The sequence below is a fragment of the Orcinus orca genome, chromosome 12 (genome assembly GCF_937001465.1).
Source record: "Orcinus orca chromosome 12, mOrcOrc1.1, whole genome shotgun sequence".
In the NCBI taxonomy this organism is placed as follows: Eukaryota; Metazoa; Chordata; class Mammalia; order Artiodactyla; family Delphinidae; genus Orcinus; species Orcinus orca.
Window position 1 is genome coordinate 45,322,817 of NC_064570.1, and position 18,168 is coordinate 45,340,984.

Consider the following 18,168-nt stretch of genomic DNA (forward strand, 5'->3'; position numbering starts at 1 on the left):
GCTGATGCAGGGGACACGGGTTCGTGTCCCGGTCCGGGAGCATCCCACATGCCGTGGAGTGGCTGGGCCCGTGAGCCATGGCCACTGAGCTTGTGCGTCCGGAGCCTGTGCTCCGCAACGGGAGAGGCCACAACGGTGAGAGGCGTGCGTACCACCAAAAAAAAATTAATATTAATATTAGCAAGCACACTTTCTGATTTATGCCTGAGTTATATATATATTAGATTTATATTAGACTTATTAATAATAGTAAGAATATTTGTATGCTTGCTATTATTAATTTATTATATGTATATAAATTAATATATTGACTACATATGTATTACTTGTAAATATACTTTTGATAACAAAATCGGTAGGCAGGACAGTAAGAAATTAGGGAGGACGTATGCTTTATGAGCAACTAGTTGTAATGAGCCTTCTTGATCTAAACCAAAAAATATCAAAACTTTTTATTTTCTCAATAAATGTTTATTCTGTGTTTTAAGATATGGCAGAAATGTTTCAAAAGAGCTAGTCTTCATTTGCTGTTACTATGACTATATTTTTTACTAACTGTACTAAATACTTCTTTGTCCACTAAACATTCATAAGCATGAAAAATCAGAGTGGTTCAAGATGGCAGAGTAGAAGGACGTGCGCTCACTCCCTCTTGCGAGAGCACTGGAATCACAACTAACTGCTAAACAATCATCAAAAGGAAGACACTGAAACTCACCAAAAAAGACACCCCACATCCAAAGACAAAGGAGAAGCTGTAATGAGATTGTAGGAGGGGTGCAATCACAATAAAATTAAATCCCATAACTGCTGGGTGGGTGACTCACAAATTGGAGAACAACTATACCACAGAAGTCCACCCACTGGACTGAAGGTTCTGAGCCCCACATAAGGCTTCCCAACCTGGGGGTCCGGCAACAGGAGGAGGAATTTCCAGAGAATCAGACTGTGAAGGCTAGCAGGGTTTGGTTGCAGGATTTGATAGGACTGGGAGAAACAGAGACTCCACTCTTGGAGGGCACACACAAAGTAGTGTGTGCACCAACCCAGGGGGAAGGAGCAGTGACGCCATAAGAGACTGAACCAGACCTACCTGCTAGTGTTGGAAGGTTTCCTGCAGAAGTGGGGTGGGGTGGGGCAGCTGTGGCTCACCACAGGGACAAGGACACTGGCAGCAGAAGTTCTGGGAAATACTCCTTGGCCTGAGCCCTCCTGGAGTCCACCATTAGCTCCACCAAAGAGCTTCTAGGGTTGAGTGCTGGGTCACCTCAGGCCAAACAACCAACAGGGAGTGAACTCAGCCCCACCCATCAGGAGACAAGCAGATTAAAGGGTTTTTTTTAATTAATTAATTTACTTATTATTTATTTTTGCCTGTGTTGGGTCTTTGTTGCTGTGCGCAGGCTTTCTTTAGTTGTGGCGAGCAGGGGCTACTCTTTGTTGCGGTGTGCGGACTTCACATTGTGGTGGCTTCTCTTGTTGCGGAGCACGGGCTCTAAGCGAGCAGACTCAGTAGTTGTGGCTTGTGGGCTCTAGAGCACAGGCTCAGTAGTTGTGGAGCACAGGCTTAGTTGCTCCGTGGCATGTGGGATCAGAGCAGGGATCAAACCCATGTCCTCTGCATTGGCAGGCAGATTCTTAACCTCTGTGCCACCAGGGAAGTCCATAGATTAAAGTTTTACTGAGCTGTGCCCACCAGAGCAACACCCAGCTCTACACATCACTAGTCCCTCCCATCAGGAAGCTTGCATAAGCCTCTTAGATAGCCTCATCCACCAGAGGGCAGACATCAGAAGCAAGAAGAACTACAATCCTGTAGCCTGTAGAATGAAAACCACATTTACAGAAAGATAGACAAAATGAAAAGGCAGAGGACTATGTACCAGATTAAGGAACAAGATAAAACTCCATAAAAACAATTAAATGAAGTGGAGATAGGCAACCTTCCAGAAAAAGAATTCAGAATAATGGTAGTGAAGATGACCCAGGACCTCGGAAAAAGAATGGAGGCAAAGATCGAGAAGATGCAAGACATGTTTAACAGAGATCTAGAAGAATTAAAGAACAAACAAACAGAGATGAATAATACAATAACTGAAATGAAAAATACACTAGAAGGAATCAATAACAGAATAACTGAGGAAGAATGGATAAGTGACCTGGAAGACAGAATGGTGGAATTCACTGCCACAGAAGAGAATAAAGAAAAAAGAATGAGAATAAATGAAGACAGCCTAAGAGACCTCTGTGACAACATTAAACACACCAACATTCACATTATAGGGGTCTCAGAAGGAGAAGAGAGAGAGAGAAAGGGTCTGAGAAAATACTTGAAGAGATTATAGTTGAAAACTTCCCTAACATGGGAAAGGAAATAGCCACCCAAGTCCGGGAAGTGCAGAGAGTCCCACGCAGGATAAACCCAGAGAAGAAACATACCAAGACACATAGTAATCAAATTGACAAAAATTAAAGGCAAAGAAAAGTTATTAAAAGCAACAAGGGAAAAATGACAAATAATATACAGGGGAACTCCCATAAGGTTAACAGCTGATTCTCAGCAGAAACTCTACAAGCCAGGAGGGAGTGGCATGATATATTTAAAGTGATGAAAGGGAAGAACCTACAACCAAGATTACTCTACTCAGCAAGGATCTCATTCAGATTTGATGGAGAAATCAAAAGCTTTACAGACAAGCAAAAGCTAAGAGAATTCAGCATCACCAAACCAGCTCTACAACAAATGCTAAAGGAACTTCTCTAAGTGGGAAACACAAGAGAAGAAAAAGACATACAAAGACAAAACCAAAACAATTAAGGAAATTGTAACAGGAACATACATATTGATAATTACCTTAAATGTGAATGGATTAAACACTCCAACCAAAAGACACAGGTTTGCTGAATGGATACAAAAACAAGACCCATATATATGCTGTCTACAAGAGACCCACTTCAGATCAAGGGACACATATAGACTGAAAGTGAGGGGATGGAAAAAGATATTCCATGCAAATGGAAATCAAAAGAAAGCTGCAGTAGCAATACTCATATCAGATAAAATAGACTTTAAAATAAAGAATGTTACAAGAGACAAGGAAAGACACCACATAATGATCAAGGGATCAACCCAAGAAGAAGATATAACAATTATAAATATGTATGCAACCAACATAGAAGCACCTCAATACAAAAGGCAAATGCTAACAGCTATAAAAGAGGAAATAGACAGTAACACAATAATAGTGGGGGACTTTAACACCTCACCTACACCAATGGACAGATTATCCAGATGGAAAATTAATAAGGAAACACAAGCTTTAAATGACACATTAAATAAGATGGACTTAACTGATATTTATAGGACATTCCATTCAAAAACAGCAGGTTACACTTTTTTCTCAAGTGCACATGGAACATTCTCCAGGATAGATCACATCTTGGATCACAAATCAAGCCTTGGTAAATTTAAGAAAATTGAAATCATATCAAGCATCTTTTCCGACCACAACACTATGATATTAGAAATAAATGACAGGGGAAATAAACCTAAAAAACATAAACACATGGAGGCTAAACAATACATTACTAAATAATCAAAAGATCACTGAAGAAATCAAAGAGGAAATAAAAAAATACCTAGAGACACAGGACAACAAAAGCATGACAATCCAAAACCTATGGTATACAGCTAAAGCAGTTTGAAGAGGGAATTTTATAGCAATACAATCCTACCTCAAGAAACAAGAAAAATCTCAAATAAACAATCTAACCTTACACCTAAAGGAACTAGAGAAAGGAGAACAAACAAAATCCAAAGTTAGTAGAAGGAAAGAAATCACAAAGATCAGAGCAGAAATAAATGAAATAGAAACAAAGAAAACAATAGCAAAGATCAATAAAGCTAAAAGCTGGTTCTTTGAGAAGCTAAGTAAATTTGATAAACCTTTAGCCAGACTCATCAAGAAAAAGAGGGAGAGGACTCAAATCAATAAAATTAGAAATGAAAAAGGAGAAGTTACAACAGACATGGCAGAAATACAAAGCATCCTAAGAGACTACTACAAGCAACTCTATGCCAATAAAATGGACAACCTGGAAGAAATGGACAAATTCTTAGAAAGGTATAACCTTCCAAGACTGAACCAGGAAGAAATAGAAAATATGAACAGACCAATCACAAGTAATGATGTTGGAACTGTGATTAAAATTTTTCCAAAAAACAAAAGTCCAGGACCAGATGGCTTCACAGGTGAATTCTATCTAACCTTTAGAGAAGAGCTAACACCCATCCTTCTCAAACTCTTCAAAAAAATTGCAGAGGAAGGAACACTCCCAAACTCATTCTACAAGGCCACCATCACCCTGATACCAAAACTAGACAAAGATACTACAAAAAAAGGAAATTAGAGCAATATCACTGATGAATATAGATGCAAAAATCCTCAACAAAATACTAGCAAACAGAGTCCAACAACACATTAAGAGGCTCATACACCATGATCAAGTGGGATTTATCCCAGGGATGCAAGGATTCTTCAATATATGCAAATCAATCAATGTGATACACCATTTTAACAAATTGAAGAATAAAAATCATATGATCAACTCAATAGATGCAGAAAAAGCTTTTGACAAAATTCAACATCTATTTATGATAAAAACTCTCCAAAAAGTGGGCGTAGAGGGAACTTATTTCAACATAATAAAGGCCATATATGACAAACCCACAGGAAACATCATTCTCAATGGTGAAAACTTGAAAGCAGTTCCTCTAAGATCAGGAACAAGACAAGGATGTCCACTCTCGCCACTATTATTCAACATAGATTTGGAAGTCCTAGCCACGGCATTCAGAGAAGACAAAGAAAAAAAAGGAATCCAAATTGGAAAAGAAGACATAAAACTATCACTGTTTGCAGATGACATGATACTATACATAGAGAATCTTAAGATGCCACCAGTCAACTACTAGAGCTAATCAATGAATTTGGTAAACTTGCAGGATACAAAACTAATGCACAGAAATCTCTTGCATTCCTATAAACTAACAACAAAAGATCAGAAGGAGAAATTAAGGAAACAATCCCATTCACCATTGCAAAAAGAATAAAATACCTAGGAATAAACCTACCTAAGTAGGTAAAAGACCTGTACTCAGAAAACTATAAGACACTGATGAAAGAAATCAAAGATGACACAAACAGATGGAGAGATATACCATGTTCTTGGATTGGAAGTATCAATATTGTGAAAATGACTCTACTACTCAAAGCAATCTACAGATTCAATGCAATCCCTATCAAATTACCAATGGTGTTTTTTACAGAACTAGAACAAAAAATCTTAAAATTTGTATGGAGACACAGAAGACCCTGAATAGCCAAAGCAATCTTGAGAGAAAAAAACGGAGCTGGAGGAATCAGACTCCCTGACTTCAGACTATACTACAAAGCTACAGTAATTAAGACAATATGATACTGGCACATAAACAGGAATATAGATCAATGGAACAGGATAGAAAGCCCAGAGATAAACCCACGCACCTGTTCTTAGCTAATCTATGACAAAGGAGGCAAGGATATATAATGGAGAGAAGATAGTCTCTTCAATAAGTGATGTTGGGAAGACTGGACAATTACATGTAAAAGAATGAAATTAAAATACTCTCTAACACCATACACAAAAATAAACTCAAAACAGATTAAAGACCTAAATGTAAGACCGGGCACTATAAAACTCTTGGAATAAAACATAGGAAGAACACACTTTGCAATAAATCACAGCAAGATTGCTTTTTTACCCACCTCCTAGAGTAATGGAAATAAAACCAAAAATAAACAAATGGGACCTAATGAAACTTAAAAGCTTTTGCACATCAAAGGAAACTATAAACCAGATGAAAAGAAAACCCTCAGAATAGGAGAAAATATTTGTAAACGAATCAATGGACAAAGGATTAATCTCCAAAATATATAAACAGCTCATGCAGCTCAATATTAAAAAAACAAACAACCCAATCCAAAAATGGGCAGAAGACCTAAATAGACATCTCTCCAAAGAAGACATACAGATGGCCAAGAGGCACATGAAAAGCTGCTCAACATCACTAATCATTAGAGAAATGCAAATCAAAACTACAATGAGGTATCACCTCACACCAGTTAGAATGGGCATCATCAGAAAATCTACAAACAACAAATGCTGGAGAGGGTGTGGAGAAAAGGGAACCCTCTTGCACTGTTGGTGGTAATGTAAATTGATACAGCCACTATGGAGAACAGTACAGAGGTTCCTTAAAAACTATAAATAGAATTACCATATGACCCAGCAATCCCACTACTGGGCATATACCCAGAGAAAACCATAATTCAAAAAGATACATGCACCCCAATGTTCATTGCAGCAGTATTTACAATAGTCGTGTCTTGGAAGCAACCTAAATGTCCATCGACAGACAAATGGATGAAAAAGATGTGGTACATATATACAATGGAATATTACTCAGCCATAAAAAGGAATGAAATTGGGTTATTTGTAGGGACGTGGATGGACCTAGAGACTGTCATACAGAGTGAAGTAAGTCAGAAAGAAAAACAAATATCGTATATTAATGCATATATGTCGAACCTAGAAAAATGGTACAGATGAACCAGTTTGCAAAGCAGAAATAGAGACACAGATGTAGAAAACAAACGTATGGACACCAAGCGGGGAAAGTGGGGGTGGGTGGGTGGTGGTGGGATGAATTGGGAGATTGGGTTGACATATATACACTAATATGTATAAAATAGGTAAGTAATCAGAACCTACTGTATAAAAAAATAATTAAATTTAAAAAAAAAGCATGAAAAATCATTGTGCTCTGTGTAAGAATGTTGAAAATATAGATTTTCTCAAGAGATACTAATGACAACTTTCATTATAGTTTTGAGAAGAAACTCTAGTATTTGCATATTTTTTTGTTTGAAATAAATACATCATTGGAGTGCTAATAAATTTCATTTCTGGATCAAATGAAAATTTAAATTTAGAAGGTATATACCAATAATTTTTTTTAATTCTCATTAAAATTTTAAAAATTCTAATTCCAAAATTTCTACCAATAACTTATGTTTTTAACATATCAAAACATATATGTTAAAAAGAAAATAAGACATTATTTGTATCAGTTTATTCCAATACTAAAACTATAATAGTGCCCCAGAAATGGGAGGAAAATGACATTGTCAAGATAATTAATTTTTCTAGTTAAAAATTAATATTTGGTAATATGACCTGACCAAGTCCTTAGGCTTCTTTTCCTTTATAATTTCACTGTGTTCTCATCTCTGTTGAAATGTTATGTATTTTAAATACTCAATTGCCTCATCCAGTGCTTGCCAATTTTTTAAAAACTTTAAAATAAGTAGCTCTAGTTGGTAGTTTCCTTAAAAGAGAATATTACCTTACGGTACTTAAATTCAACTTCCTCAAAATTTCTGTATAAAAGCAGCCAATTAATCCTGCCATATGGGGCTCTGGGCTCTACAATGAGTATAATTTTTCTTTAAAAATTGCCAGTTTCACTGACCTATGCTCCATCACAGATGTTTTAGTATTCTGCCGGGGAAATTAGTAATGCCTGCTGACCAACATGTTCTATTTAGTGTACCGCTTCATCAAGTGCTAAAATGTATGTCTCCATGACTAGTGATTGCTGAGGCTCCTCAATCTTGTAAATTTCCAGACATTTTTCTTACTACATGGAGTAAAGTGTTAAGTTCATAGATTTTGATGACATTTAAAATGATTACCCAGCAGTAATCATTGGGTAAGAGAAAAAATTGCAATGCTTCCTATTTCTTTGAAATTATGTAAACAGAAGTCTTCTCGACATGACACCTCAACTAAAATTTATGGGCATGCCCACATTTAAATATGTAAATCCAATTAATTTGAGTAAATATCAAGTTCCATTTGTGTTTTGCACATTCCCATGTAGCATCTTAATAAAATTTAAACTGATTTCATTTATTGAATTCTGTAAATTTAAAAGATAATCTACCATGAATCAATCAGAGCATCATTTACATTGCTTATATCAAGTAAGCTTAAATCGATGAATGTGTAAGGATATTAAACAACAAATACCATCATTGGTCACCTTTGGAGGATATTAAGGAACCAACTCATTATTCCGAAAATTGGTAAATAGAGGGAAAGAATCAAATATTTATTCTGCCTTTCCATAAAGAAATGTACCTCAGAACAACAAAATGGTTGATAAAGGAAAGTTTCTTTTTATAGAGTAGCTGCACAAATAATAGAAAAAGGAAAGACAATTAGAGTAATGCCATTTTACAACTCTAAGTTAAATTAATGGATTTAAGCAAAGATCAATGACTTCAAACATCACAAAAAGAGAAACAACCAGGCATATGTGCCTTCTGATAGAAATATATACCATCACCTATGATATAGTCCTTTGAACCTGAATCTGATCAAGCCTCTAGATCTATTGATCAATTTACAGAAAATACAAGAAGTACAGAAAAGAGGAAGGAATGTATTAAATGACAGCATGAGGTGCAATTGGCAAAATTCACACTGGAAATTATAGGACAAATAACTCAGTTTCTTGCACAAATAAATCGCAAGGAAAATACAAAGAGATGGATAAATTCAGACATAACACTACATTGTATTTTTAGACAATATTTTTTTACTATTCATGTTTCAGAGATTTCCCCCATCAACTTATTAATAAAGAATTAAGATAGAGATGTAATCTATCTTTCTAATTTTAAAACTGTTGTTTCTCTTTTCTAGGGTAAAACAATAATAATAATGATAAAAATCTCAAGCTAGAAAGTAGTCTCTCTTCCACTGAAGGAGGAGAAAAAAGCAAGCCTGTAAAATTCTTTCCAACTTCAGCTAAGGACAGACAATCTTTCCATTCTTACCCTGGAGTCCTGTTTTAGTTTGCTAGGGCTGCCATAACAAATACAGTTCTGGAGGCTAGAAGTCTAAAATCAAGGAGCTGAGAGGTCTGACGTCTTCTGAAGACCCTCTCCTTGACTTGCAGATGGCCACCTTTTGTCGTGTCCTCACATGGTCTTTTTTCTATACACATGCGCCTCTGGTGTCTCTCAGACACCTGGTGTCCAATTATTTTCTTCTTTTAAGGACATCAGTCACATTAAATTAGGGCTGACCCTAACACCCTTATTTGAACTTAATCACCTCTTTAAAGACCCTGTCTCCAAATACAGTCACATTCTAAGGTACTGGAGGTTAGAGCTTCAACATGAATTTTGGGGGGGACAATATAGCCCATAACAAGTTCTTTCAAGAATCTAACCATGTTTATTTGTAACATCAATGCCATATTAACTGTTTAAAATGGTTTGAAATCTAGAAAAAACTTGATGTTGAGTAGAGAAACAAATGTTGACTCAAAAGCTAAGCCCTTGAAACTCATGGAATTAATTACAAAGCTACACTTTGCAAATAGTCTGTAGCCCAACACTTCTAATCATTCCTTGACTCTCACACCTTAATTCTCCAGACATGTGCCCTCCAATATGGTAGCCACATGTGGCCAGTAAGCATTTGGAATGTGGCTGGTCCAAATTGAGATGTGCTATTAGTCTAAAATCACTGAATTTCAAAGACTTAGTAAGAAAAAATATATAAACTATCTCAGTAATTTTTATATTTATTACATGTTCAAATATCTTGGATATATAGATTATTGAAGTTAATTTAATCTGTTCCTCATTTTTAAAAAATTATGGTTACTGAAAAAGTTTAAAATTACATATGTGGCTAGAATTATATTTTTATTGGATGGTGCTTTCCCAAAATGCAGGTATGTGTCATTTGAATTAAGACTTGTTTTGAAGGCTTTCTTAGACTTCTGATTTATAACTGTCCCCAAGGATCCCTTTCCTTTTCTCACCCCCACTAATTTACACAGGTACAGAATTCTAGCACTTTATCCAGTCCATAACACACATTTCAAAACTAAGGAACACTTGCCCACTTGTTAGGAAGACAATCTGTAATGCCAACTTAACAAATTCAACTGAAATGTTATATTCATTGAAATTTTAAGTGATGAGTAATCCTGTTGCCTTTCACCTTTCCCTGGAAATGAGAGAAATTGTAAAAGGATCAATTGACAAAGATATTCTCATTTCGCATTTACTAGTAGTACGAAAAAGCGTTATGCTCTAATTTTATCAAGACACTAGAACTGAGGACTTCCCCGGTGGCGCAGCGGTTAGGAATCCACCTGCCAATGCAGGGAACATGGATTCGAGCCCTGGTCCAGGAAGATCTCATATGCCGCGGAGCAGCTAAGCCCGTGCACAACTACTGAGCCTGCGCTCTAGAGCCCGCGAACCACAACTACTGAGCCCAGTGCCACAACTACTGAAGCCCGCGCGCCTAGAGCCCATGCTCCGCAACGAGAGAAGCCACTGCAATGAGAGAACCCTGCGCAGTGCAACAAAGAGTGGCCCCCGCTCTCTGCAACTAGAGAAAGCCCGCGCAGCAACAAAGACCCAACGCAGCCAAAAATAAAATAAATAAATTTATTAAAAGGAAAAAAACACACTAGAATTGAGATTATCAGGATAGTTTCTAAAAATTTTGAAGGAATTATTTTACGTACTTTCAGCTGCTAGATCTTATGATGGAATAGAAATTTTGGTTTGTTTTAAAGTTGATGTTGAACAGTTGAGAGGAAGAACTATAGATAGGAGTACTTCAGGATCAGGAATTTATCACTTTTTCAGGAACATAAAACATGGTTAACATTCACATCTTTTAGAAGTATTTATTTTCCATTTTTAAAATAGCATTGTTGGGTGTAATTTAAAGGAGTGCTAGAACTTGAATACCCAGCAGGGACTGGAGCATCTGAAAGCATTTTAAAATTCCTGTTTGCTACACCCTGCTTTAAGCACTTTCATATAGCTGGGAAGTGGAGAGGGAAAAAAATGCTCAATTTGCACAGTGAATGATTAAAGGAAAGATAAAAGCTAATAGCCCTGTTACTTAACTAATTTTTTAATTTTCAAAGCTAACTTGGGCTATGTTAAACTACATGCCCCTCCCAGTTGGACCTACCTAAAATATATAAAAGCAAAAAGCACCCTTCCCCCAAATCCTTAACCTTAACTGCAGTTTTATTAAGTTTATATTCATATGAGGGGAAATATAAATAAATTACATTGTTTCTCAAACATATTATCAAGTTCTGTCATTAAAATTTTTATTTGACTTGTGAGCATTGTAACTCACCTTCAATGGATATAATTTTATATCCTAAGTATGATGTCAAGCATACCTTCTAAATTCCTTAAATTGAATAAGTTATACTTACCATCAACACTTAAGATTTTAAAAATTTCTCTAAAACTTGCATTTTAAAATTAAATTTGTAAAAAATCCTATTTTAGCAAGCTTGATTATATCAACTGGTAAAACTTTATTTTACAAGCAATAGGAATTGGATCAAATGATTATTATAATCCAGAGGAATTATTTTATAACCATAGCAAATGCCATTATACATACTGCCAAAACAGATTTAATAGACAATACTGAACTGTACAAGAGTTATTTATTTTTCCTTAATCTCAAAGCTATTTTAGTAATACAAAAAGCCATATTAACATTTTTCCATTAGAAAACAATGTGATGTACAAAACTTTGGATGAAAGGATATATGTCAAATTTCACTTAATCATTTGGTGGAAAACCCACCACTCCATCAATACCACCCAAAGTGTTTTAGGCAATGATTAAAGTCAAAGTAAGCATCTTAATAAATTCCAGCTGTTAAAACAACAAACCTAGTAATATAGTTTGCTACATAGTATTTTTGACTACTCAGGAGTTACTTTTTAAAATCTATTTTTTTTCTGAGTCCTACCACATACCAAGTGCTATACTTGTCCAAGTGGGTATTTGAGAAGTTGGTAAGGTGGAAGACCCCATACAGCAGTCCTTGGGTTACCAGACTTGACTTTTAACTTTCAAACATCCTCCAAGATCAAGAAACACCAACTAAAATTACACACTCCTCCAAGTGTTATTTGATTTTATTAGTGGGGAGGGTAATAGTGGGGAGGGTAAAGAGGTCATGAACTATTATTTATAATCCATTATTCCAATTAAAACCGTATGTCAAAAGCTAATTTATTTTTCTAATGAGTTTAAGATTTGACATTATTACAAACGTGGTTCACTACTGACTTATTGTGAACCCTACAAGGCACACTGCTCAAAAACAGCAAAGCAGGTGTGCATAAACGCTTTTCTTTGCATTTAGTGAAATAATGATATTTGATACCCATCTTTATCTTAAAATTCCATTCAGTTTAGGGTCCAGTGAAGAAAATAAATCCAGTTACAGATGGTAAAGAGCAAAGAAGGTAAACTAGTAAGGATTATTACTATACAAGGAAATTTATTCTCTATCTTTTCCTTTGAATAACAAGATGCTAACACACTACTTTCATTTAAAAAAAAAAATGCTTGCAACTATTGAATTGAGGCAAGTACTAAAGGCCCATAAACTGACAAAGTCGTCCATTCACCACCATTACTTCTTTACATAAGCTTGTTTTCCTAAGTATAATGCGTACTCTAAGCTATAATTTGGAAATTAGCCAAGCACTAAGCAATTACAATGGCAGGTAATACACCATCGGTTTTCGAAACACATTCGGTCACTTTTCATGACCCACCTGCAGTTTGGATTAAATAGACTCTCACTCAGTATAAATTTGTTTTGGGATCTGCATGACAACAACAACAAAAAATGTAGTTTTATGACATTTTCACATAAGACATTTAAAGAGTCTTTGGGTCATACCACTTTTGTATTAAGTGATTCATCCTGACATGCTATTAACTACAATAAAAATAATTGTTCAATTTTTAAATGAAAACTAAATGCAGATAAATGGTAACAGATTTGACATGGAATGCTGTAAAATAGTCCTGTACGTAATCTGATACTACTGATTACAAATTTCCCAGTTTGAAAACTTCAGATTAAAAACCACAAGAAAATTTACTCTTGATGGCATGCGAGATCTTCTTCAAAATGAAACTAGAACCTCAAAGTCTCAGTATTTTATCAAACATAAAGAAACACAACAAATTTGTACATTTTATTCACATTTATTTTTCGCTTTTAGTGTGCTCACAGAAAATTAGAACACCTTAAGCAGGAGTTTAATAGCAATTTTTGTAAGCAAAGTTACATTCCATCTCTAAGTCAAATTGGTCAAAGCTTCTCCAGTATTTACAAAACATGATAGACAAGATGCTACACAAAACCATTGCATCTGAAGATTTTTTCCTTATTCTCAAAGACGACTGGAAAAGAAAGCATTGTCTGCTGTAATCAAAAACATACCACAGTATAAACAGTAACCATTCCACTTATCACAGCTTGGTTGAGTTTAAAATTTGTGTTTAAAAGGTCCAAGATGACTGCAGTTTTACAAAAATGGGCAGGGTGGAAAGTTGCAAACTTCATGTGCTTCTGGATATCAAGATTTGTTTTTATACAATAGTCACAGTTAAAAACACCCTGCTGGTAATACATAATTACACTTTATTAAGGTCATAAACCAGCAATAAACAATAAAGCCTATACAACTTGTAGTTCTACTTAATCACTGACTGGTACAGCTAACATGAGATAAGTGAAAAGTTCCTATGGTTTAAATGAACTCCTAAGACTATGATCTTTTTAAAAATCTGGGTATTGGTGTTTTTTTCTTTTTTTCCACTTTCCTTCTTAATCAAGACTTGTAGTGTTGTAAACCTGCCTCACAAAATACATCGTAATAACTTTTCTTTAAAAAAAAAAAAGACTAAGCCTTTACACCATCCTTTCTAGTGGTACATTGTCTTGGCAATGCTATGCACCACTAAATTTCTCCATCGTGGCTCCTATCACTTCATCGGATATCCCTTTTTGACCCACCCATCTCCTTCATATATGGGCATGTCCATAGATTGACAAAGAAAGTTTACATTTTTGAATAAAGATGCAAAGTATGCAAAAAACATTAATACTGATGCAAAAAATAAAAATAAAAGAGAAACAAGGCAGAGGAAGGTAACTAAGCTCTCCTCGACCTGTTGGAATGGTGGTAACAGAATGATCTGAGATGGGATCTGTGGGTAGGTGGTTAAAAACAAAATTTGCTGCTTAAAAAAAAGTAAAATAAGAAAAGACATCTTTAAAATCAATCCCTGGTTGTAGACAAGTTCTCCAAAACCAGTACCTGGCACCACTCCAACAAACAAACGGGGGGGGAGAAAAGTTCTTCGATTATCTCAAAAAATCTTGCCCTTTTACTCTGCCGCCTCCGCTGGGGGGGCTTCTGGACTGCACTCGGGCTGGGCCTCCTGTGAGGGAGCTGCGCAGGCTGACGACGCCGCAGCGGCCGCCGCCTCCTCCGCGGGGGCCGCCTCCTGCTCCGGGGGCGCGCCGGGCCCCGCGGCCGAGGGCGCCTCGCAGGTGGCCGCGCTGGCCCCGGCCTCCTCGGTCTTCTCCTCTGCCTTGCTGGGCTCCTCGGCGGCCTTGGCCTCCTCGCTAGCGGACGGCTTCTCGGGCGCGACGGCGGCCTCCTCGGGCTTGGCCTCCTGCGGGTCGCCCCCCGCCGCCCCCTGCTCGCCCGCGGCCGCCTCCTCGCTCGGCGCCGCCGCCGGCTCCCCGGAGGCCGCGCCCGCAGCCTCTCCGGCGGCCGCAGCGGCGCCCCCGGCGGCCTCGTCCTTGCCGCCTTCGGCGGAGGCGCCGGCGGTGCCTTCGGCTTCACCGCCCTCTCCCGCTTCCTTCTTGTTCTTCTTGAAGGAGAAGCCGCTCAGCTTGAAAGACTTCTTGAAGGAAAAGCGCTTCTTTTTTTTTTTCGGGGTCTCGTTGCTGGGCGAGGGCGTGGCCCCGTCCTCGGCCTTGGGCGAAGACGTCGAGGAGGCGGCTGACGCGGCCTCCCCCTCCGCGGCCGTGGGCGAGCCGGGCTCGGCGGCCTCGCCCTCCGCGGGGGCCTCCTTCTCCGCAGGGCTGGCCCCGGCCTCGGGGGCGGCGGCGGCCAGCTCATCTTTCTCGGCCGCGGCTGGCGACGCCGCCCCGCTCCCGGCGGCCGCGGGCTCCTCCTTGTCGGCGGCCGGGGCGCTGCCGTTAGCCTGCAGCTCCTCCTTGGCGCCGGGCTCGGCGGCCGCGGGAGAAGCGTCGCCGTTTACCTTCACGTGGCCATTTTCCTGCGGGGCAGAGAAAGCGGGAGGTCACTGAACGGGGCCTGGGCCTGTCATCCCCGCCCCCACTCCAGGACCGGGAGGGACTAGCGTCCCGCGGGGCCCCTCTGGTTTTGGAGACCTTCTCCCTCATGGGGAGGCGGTATTGGATGCCCAGAGGAGAGTTCCTCGAAGACCTGGGGGCAGTGCTGTTTGGGATGTCTAAAGGAACTGAGGAAGCCTCGACTACGCAATAAATGCCCCCGAGGCCTTAAAAGGGCCGAGTCTGAAACGTGGAAAGCAAAGGGTAACCCATTCCAACCTTTGCCTCAAGGGCTTTGGGATAAAGGAGTCACGTAATATATGATACGCCAAACGCCCTTTGGAGGGAGGCACAGAGCCGGAGCGGGTGATCTGCGCCTAGGTTACACATCCCCCTTTCTCCCTAAACTCTAAAGGCGCCTTCAAAACACCAAGAACTCCCAGGGGGATCCCAGCGTTCCAGCCAGAAGTGCCTGGGCTGCGCGCGCAAAGGCCCTACGCCCGCCAAGGGCCTGGGGTCGGCAGGGGGCGCTGCGGCTCCACGGCGCGGAGCGGGGCGCAGGCGGGCGCGGAGGGGCGGGGCGGCCGGGCCACCCCGCCCTGCAGGGTCGGGCCCTGCCCTCTAGCCAAGGCGCCCCCAAGCCCGGATAGCGCAGCGCGGAGTCCGCAAACAAAGCTCAGGTGGCATCCTAGTCTGGATAAAACTAACAAGGCAGGGGGAAACCGATTATTTCAGAGGTCTCGCCTCTTCTTCCACGCCCACCTTCGCCAGTGATTCTGCGAAGCCCGGGCGCGCCCAGGCGGCTCGTTTTGCATTTTTAACGGGTTCAAAGCCTCTTGGCAGAGCTTGCCGCCGAAGCAACACGGCCTCTGCTCTAGGAAAAGAGGCGTGGTGGGTGCCCGGTGTTTGCGAAGCAGCCACCCTTGGCCGACCTCTCGGGCCCACCCAACCGTAGCCATCCTCCTGGGTTCGGGCATCGCAGGGGCAGCCCCCGCAGTGGTCCAGGCGGCACGCACAGCAACAATCTCGACCGAAACACAAGAACTGCCTCTGGTTGACCATCTGGACAGGTTCTTCAAGGACCCACAGTCTTCCCACACTAGGGAGACCATTTAAAAGTCAGATGGGTGTGTAATTCCAGAGACAACTACGAATAAAGATTTAGAACAGTGGGAAAAGCCCACCGAAAGGTAGTGAAACCCTTCTGCCCAGCTCCAGCCAACCAGCCAGCAACGTTTCCAAGAACCCGGGGCACGCCGCCTCGGCATACAATAAGACAGCCCTTCTTCCCTCCTCGCCTTTCTCCACCGCCATCCCTATTCGCCCTCCCCCCGCCCTTCCCTACCCACATACACAATCACACCAGTTCAGAAATCTTGAAGGCGACCCAGTCTCGACAACAAACACGAGAGACACTCAAATACCTTTGTGCCCACTAAACACAAATGCAACCTGGCTGGGTGCGGGGGTGTGGGGTAGCACCTAGCTAGTCACGTTCTGCCAAGCTCCAAACACGCCATTTTAGACGATTTATCATTCATTCCTCCCGTCTACACAAGAATTCACCAGGATTCTCCGGGAACCACTACTTTGGAGTGGGGGGAGACCCCACCTATAAGAAATTGACAATTTAAGCTATCGATTTCCATTCAACTTTCAGACTGGAATCTGGTCACGGTCCTCTCCGCCGAAGGCGCTTCGGGCACGACCAGAAGGGAAGGGGAAGCGTCGGGACTAGAGAAAGACACCAAAGAAATAACCAGAACCACAGGTAGAATTTACCTGCCCATTCGCTTTAGAAGGCGACGAGGCCACAGCCGCCTCTCCAGGCCTCTCCGCGGCGGCTTCTCCCTTCGCAGCGGTCTTGGAGAATTGGGCACCCATGCTGGCTTCTTCAACAAAGAAACTCAACAGATCCAAGGGGGGAACAAAGAGCTTCGGGTTGGTGTAACGACGGGGCAAGCAGTAGCGGCGGCGGCAGCAGCAGCGGCGGCAGCAGCAGCGGCGCACACACCGGAGGGAGGGGGGAGTGGGGGTGGTGAAGAGGACAGAACAGAACCGATTAAATACACTCCGGATAAAAAAATTTTAGTCGAAGAGATCAAAAAGCAGCAGCGCAGGAGGGAGGGAAAAAGGGTGGAAAAGTCGAGCACAAAAAAAGGAGCCCAAGTGTAGTTTTTTAAAAAAAGAAGTAATAAAAAAATCCCAGATTTGTAGCCGCACTGTAGACAAGAGGAAAATGGAGAAATCTCCCTGGTTGCTAATAAGATGCGGGGTCCAACGCCCAAGTGCACAGATGAATGGGCTCGCGGGCGCTGACGCGGCCCCCGCGCGCGCCGGCCAATCCGCGCGCCGCACACAAAGCAGGGGGCGGGGCCTGTGCGCCCGGCGAACAATGGAGCCGCGCTTTGCAAACGGTTTGAAAATCAGCCTCAGACCGAGAATTAATGTCCTCCAAATAAATAAATCAATTAAAAAATACATGCCTCTCGCCTCCCTCTGCTTGAAAATACTAATGCATTACTTGATTGGCTTGCTTTGTTTGTAATTAATTAACGCGGGAGGGGTGGTACTTGTGGATGGGGGCGGAGAAAGCGTTAACTTGACTCGCTTTGACGCTGGTCGGTCTATATCCGTGTCTGTCTCCCTCCCCTCCCTCCCCTCCCCCATCTTTCCCGTGTGTTTCTGTGTATGTGTGTATGTATGCGAGTTTTTAAGACAATGGTGGGGATATGTGTGCAGCATGTTTTCTGTCTCTGTGTTCCATATTGGTTTCACAGATACTGCACAGGGTTTGTTTTTCTAACGGTTGCAAATGTGAATTAGCCCCAAATTGAAAGGTATTTAAACCAAGAAGATCGAATTTCATCAAACGAGAT

The 18,168-nt window shown here is 40.8% G+C and overlaps 1 protein-coding gene across 1 annotated transcript; it reads right to left on the reverse strand.

Moving 5' to 3' along the window:
* Positions 1 to 11,595: 11,595 nt before the first annotated feature.
* MARCKS (myristoylated alanine rich protein kinase C substrate) lies at positions 11,596 to 17,636 on the reverse strand. Its single transcript, XM_004264706.4, has 2 exons — positions 17,072 to 17,636; positions 11,596 to 15,273 (listed from the first exon to the last, which is right to left on the reverse strand). Exons 1-2 carry the CDS (start codon positions 17,171 to 17,173, stop codon positions 14,371 to 14,373), a joined length of 1,005 nt encoding a protein of 334 aa, XP_004264754.1. The 5' UTR covers positions 17,174 to 17,636; the 3' UTR covers positions 11,596 to 14,370.
* Positions 17,637 to 18,168: the final 532 nt, after the last annotated feature.

Bases quoted from the DNA above. Each gene is read 5' to 3' on its own strand.
- MARCKS (XM_004264706.4), bottom strand. From the start codon at position 17,173: ATGGGTGCCCAATTCTCCAAGACCGCTGCGAAGGGAGAAGCCGCCGCG. The intron at 15,274-17,071 runs GTAAATTCTACC...TCTGCCCCGCAG, and splicing joins CTTCTAAAGCGAATGGGCAG to GAAAATGGCCACGTGAAGGT.